Source organism: Epinephelus moara, chromosome 15, assembly GCF_006386435.1.
Source record: "Epinephelus moara isolate mb chromosome 15, YSFRI_EMoa_1.0, whole genome shotgun sequence".
NCBI lineage: Eukaryota > Metazoa > Chordata > Actinopteri > Perciformes > Serranidae > Epinephelus > Epinephelus moara.
Window position 1 is genome coordinate 1,438,632 of NC_065520.1, and position 5,644 is coordinate 1,444,275.

Consider the following 5,644-nt stretch of genomic DNA (forward strand, 5'->3'; position numbering starts at 1 on the left):
CACTCGGCGTCACGATGACGTGCATTAACCCGTTCATTCCGGTCAACTTCTTCTGTGTGTTTAATGGCGGATCGCGAATGAACTTTACAGGTGCATACCGCCGCCTCCTGTTTCGGAGTGTATAGGACCATAAAGTCTCATCTGAACAATGGTTGGTCGGAAAGAAATTAATAAAAAAAAAAAAATCAATTGCAGTATATGCCTCTGCACACCAGTCACGTGATAGCTAACTCCTGGTTTACGTCCATGTGTGTGAAAACATGGGTACCTCACACATATTTCCCTTGACATATTATCCTATGCCATTTTTAGGCAGGTAAAAGTAACCCATCTTGCACTACCTTGGTGGTAGAAGCTCCACCTTCTGGGAGTTGTAGTTTTTAAAGTAGGTGAATGGCAGACTGTGGATAAGCAGGAAAACCTAACACAGGGGCTGTTACCCACCATCCCTCTAGTAACAAGAACCCTGACAAACCAACAGGGAAACATAACCAATAAAACTGTGCTCTTATAATAAACAAACTTACCACTCTCCTTGACCTCCAACAGGGCCACTCTGCACTGCCCTAAACTCAGCAACGCCTGGCACCTGGAGAAGCAAACTGAAGAGATGGAGGTAAAGACCAGGAAGTGGGAACCAAAACAAAATACAAAAATTAAGAGCATGGTCTCTTGACTAGGCGATAGACCCCAAATACTGCACACTATTGCCTAACTTAGCCATGGCACCCGTAAGACTTTACTGTGCCCTTAAAAACAGGGTGTTTTGAGGCTTACTTAATCAGGTGTCTGCTGCTCTGCTCGTGGTTCCAGCAACACCAGGAAAAACTCAAACTGGTTTAAATGGTTAAATTCACCTGCCCCCTGGATAAGGATTGAACCCTCAATCTCAGACTCTTCAAGCAGTCCTCTATCAGCCTGAGTTTTTCATGCATATAGTTCATGTATTTCAAAGAGCCTCTCACTCTCTGCTTTAGACACTGGCCTTAAAATCTACTGAGCCTCAAGACACCAGCTTTCAAAACAGTCTAAAGTTATCCACTGAGAATTGAACCCAGAGCCTCCAACTGTTAAACCAGTCGTCTATCCCTCTGAGCTAACAATCTGGAGACACATGGGTTCTCCTCCTTGAAGATTTTTAAGTCCCTCTTTTGGAAAGAGATTCTCAAAAGTCAATCGTTAAGGTGTCCTTGTAGGAGGAATTAATTGAAGGCAGCAGTTCAGAGGGCTAGCTCTTGGCTTTTAAGACATGGGATTAAACTTAACTGATCTATCAACATCATCATTAGGAGGATGTTTTCAGTTTTGACTTGTCCTGAGGGGGACATAAATACCAGTATTAAATTTGATGGCAGTCCATGCAGGAGATGGAAATATACAGAGTATTCATTTAAATGGAAGACAAATATATCATAGTTACCCCATTAAAATTGTAGTAAGTAACTATATTAATTACTTAATTAAACTGGGGAATAAAGCTAAAAGAAAGACCAGTATTAGACAAAAGAAAACATTCCTGCACAGCAATATTAATCACCAGTATTTTGATAAGTACTTGTAATTTAATTTTATATTATTTTTTATTTATATTTATTTTGTAATTTCATCATGTAATGGAGTTCCATATAACTAGTTAATCCCCACCACTATGTATAAACATAATAAATAAAATTATGTAAATGTAAAAGAATATAAATGCATGAATACATAAGAAATGTTAAATACATTTATTTTGTTTCCAGCATGAATGTATTTTTTTGAACAATTTATATATGAATTTAATTAGATTTTAACTTTTTATTTGTACAGTATCTCACATAAGTGAGTACACCCCTCCCATTTTTGAGATTTATATAAATATTATATTATTTTTAAAATTGTGAGAATTGTTTGTTGGAATTTAATTTAATTTGTAATTATACATTTAACTTTTGATGCTTTGATGTTGCCATGATTCTCTACAAGTAGGGTTACAAGTTAAATTGGACCTTTTAGTGCAATCAGTTAATATTTCCTTCATTCTACCACCAGGTGGCGACATCTGTGATTATCACAGCTTGTTGCAGACTAATTGGAGCAGGTTAATTCCAGTTTGCATGACTCAATGAGAAGTTAAACAGCTTTGTATGTTTAAATTTGTTTACTGCTTATTGTTCTAAGTTTCAGTTTTGTCATCAACATAACAGAGGAAAGTGTAATTTTTAATTCAACATTTTATTAAAATGTTTCACTCATTCAGTCCATCACAGTAACAAAAGGGTTCAGGATTCTGTGAAATGTGCCATGGTGACAATCATTTAAAAACACAAGTCAAATATTACAAACAAAGAGTGCTACATTATGCCGTGTATAACTGTGAAATCTCCCAATTTAACAGTTTTCCCCTAAATCCAGAAGATCCAATGTAAAAGGAAGTGCAAACATTAGGAAACAGAACATAAAAATATTAAAGATTTATACAAAGTGCAACAAGAACAGATCCCTTACAGGGCGTTGAACCATTTTAAAGTGTTAGTATGCACAGTTTAGTGACGCCATGGTGAGACAATTTTGTAAACACATTCAGACATTTTTCCTTTTGGTCACATTTAAATTCAATAATATTGCATCAATATATATATTTATAATTAGCACACTTAATAGTTAGCTTTGTACACGAATACATACTTTAATGTAAAAATTAGACCAAATGTGCCCAAACCAACAGGGACTGATTCACGTTTAGCAGCATCGTTGGCGCTTGTTGCCAGAGGGAAAACACCTGATTAGTTAGAAATTTTATTGAAAATAAATATATAAATACATACAGTATTGTGAGGCTCATAAAAACTGGCAGCCCTCTTTAGCAGGTTAGTATTACTGGTACCCTACAGCCAGTGTGTTTATTGCACAAGAGCGACAGGGAAAGACTCCCCCTTGGCACGGACCGAACTCAGAGTGTCAAGCTGCTGGTAAAATGAAACCAGACATGCACGCACTCAAAAAAAATAACCCGCCTTCCCCGAAGAAATTCTGCATAGAACTGAATGGATGAGTTCAGCTGTGGCCCTTTTGGATTCTATGCAGGATTTATGCAGATTTAGTTTTTGGTCAAACCCGTTCAAATGTCCCCAAGGAAAACGTTTATGCTGAGGTGTAGTGAGTCGCCCCAGCCAGCGGGGTTTCCACTACTGCACCAGTTCATCCAATCATCAGTAGCAGCCGTCTCTCCAGGTGCTGTCACGAAGGGCACTGAGGGTGGACAAGCTCTTTGGAGGAGTCAGTAAACTGTGGGAAAGAATTTTAACACAAACAGGATGTTTTAATCCAGCAATTAAGTGTTGTGTAGTCAACTAGAATTTAGAATTATCTGATCAAAAGCCTCCCCTTCTCTCATGACGTTAAATCACATGACCAGCCTCGAGTCCACATGGAGTTTGTGCCAAATTTGAGGAAATTCCCTCAAGGCCTTCTTGAGATATCGCGCTCACAGGAATGATACAGAGGTGAGGCCACAGTGACCTTTACCTTAAAACACCAAAATATAATTGTTCATTCTTGAGTCAACAAGGATGTTTGTGCCAAATTTGAGGAAATAAAGGCCTTCTTGAGATATTGCGTTCACAAGAATGATACTAAGGCAAGGCCACAGTAATGTTGACTTTTGACCACCAAACTCTAATTAGTTTATCATGAGGTCCAAGTGGACATTTGTGCCAAATTTGAAGATATTCCCTCAAGGCCTTCTTAAAATAAAGTGTTCACGTGAATGAGATCGGCACAACGTCACAGCGACCTTTGCCATTGACCACCAATTATTATTTATATTAATATTTGAAGGAATTCTTTCAGGGCCTTCTTAAGATATCGTATTGATGACAATAAAAAACAGATGCAAGGCCACAGTGATGTTGACTTTTGACCACCAAAGTATAAGTCCATGTGAACGTTTGTGCCAAATTTGAGGAAATTCACTTAAAGCATTAACAAGAATGAGTAATGAACTCAAAATCATGATGCCTCCAGCTATATCATAAATAAATAAAGGCATAATAAAAGACTTTACCTTCGTGCGGGTTGGGCCACCTTGCTGCGGGGGGTGGAGCTTGGGGTCCCAACAAACGAGGCGGGGCGAGGCAGGCCGCTGCGGGGCGTGTTTGGAGTGGAAGTGGGTGTCGCCCCTCCACCTGGAGGTTTACTGAGCATAGGGATGCCACTGCTGACCACGCTGTTAGCCCCGCTGCTGATGTTCAGACACTGGAGGCTGGTGGAGGTCGGCATGGAGGATGAGCCCTTGATGGTGGGACTGACGTAGGCGGTGGCCTTTATTGGCTGCCGTGACAACGAGGAGAAGTTCCCGACGCTCTGGACCCTGTTTTGTAGCTGGCCTGGGGAGGGGACTGAAGATGGGTGGGGATATCAGATAAAATAGATCCTTCTGTATTAGGTCATCATAAACTTTAAAGGGATACTTCACCTCCCAACTAACTATTATACATCAATTACTCATCCTGTGTTATGTTGAAATCTTGAGGACAGTTTTCTTTGCATGCCTCCTCTGAACCACAATGGAGGAAATTCCTCATGAACAGAAGTCATAGGGGTCCATGTTTAACGACAGTAAAACTGTATCAAAATATCCGTTTACAAACACACAACTCGTGCAGTGCAGTCCAAGTGTCATTTATCCACTCGTATGCTCAGTACTTCCCAAACAGACAGCTCTTTCGGACAGGGACTTCAACTGAAAGCAAAACTTATCTTTGCTCTCTTCAAAGCCAGACTCCATTGTCAAAAACAGTCATTTACCTAGCTGAAAATGGGAGCTGTTGGTCTACTGCTACTACTACTACCACCAAAGTCACACAATAACACAAACAAACTAAATGATTGAGGCAGCAGTAGACCTGCAGCTCCTGTGTTCAGCAAGTTAAAATTACACTTTTTATCAATGGAGTCTGGCTTTGCAGAGAGCATCGATAAGTTTAATTTTTTTTTGTTCAATTCTCTGTCGGTACTGAACATACGACTGGATGAAAAAAAGATTACAGGACAAGTCGATGAAGATACATATGTAACATTAATATTTATATATCTATTGTTTTGTAAGGCAAAGGCAATTGGTATTACATATATCTTAAATTTGGACTGGTTTATACTTTTAAGTCATGGATAATTGGTAATTTATATCATAGACTGAGATAGGTTTTTGTATGATAGATAATTGGTACTTACTATCATATACATGTTATCTTTGTGTGACAAAGTTAAAGGTAATAATGATATATTTAGAAAAGTCTTAGTATAGGTTTATCTATATAAGGAAGCTGTCTGTTTCATTTCACTTGATGACTGATTGAGGAGGGATAGGATTTAATAAGTTTATGCTTCCTCCCACAGCACAAACGATTGCTTTTCATTATGCTTTTCATGATTTGTAAATATCAATATACAGTGGTGTGAAAAAGTGTTTGCCCCCTTCCTGATTTCTTACTTTTTTGCATGTTTTCCGCACTTAAATGTTTCAGATCATCAAACAAATTTAAACATTAGTCAAAGATAACACAAGTAAACACAAAATGCAGTTTTTAAATGAAGGGTTTTATTAATGAGGAAGAAAAAAATCCAAAGCTACATGGCCCTGTGTGAAAAAGTGTTTGCCCCC

General features: G+C 38.5%; 1 protein-coding gene across 1 annotated transcript in view; it reads right to left on the reverse strand.

The window, feature by feature from the left end:
- Positions 1–2,210: 2,210 nt before the first annotated feature.
- LOC126401819 (SLAIN motif-containing protein 1-like) overlaps positions 2,211–5,644 on the reverse strand; it is a 27,986-nt gene continuing 24,552 nt past the window's right edge. Inside the window, exons 8-9 of the mRNA XM_050063331.1 lie at positions 4,046–4,379; positions 2,211–3,267 (exon numbers count right to left, since the gene is read on the reverse strand). Of these exons, the coding sequence (XP_049919288.1) occupies positions 3,192–3,267; positions 4,046–4,379 (410 nt within the window). The 3' untranslated portion in view covers positions 2,211–3,191. The remainder of the gene's footprint in view (positions 3,268–4,045; positions 4,380–5,644) is intronic.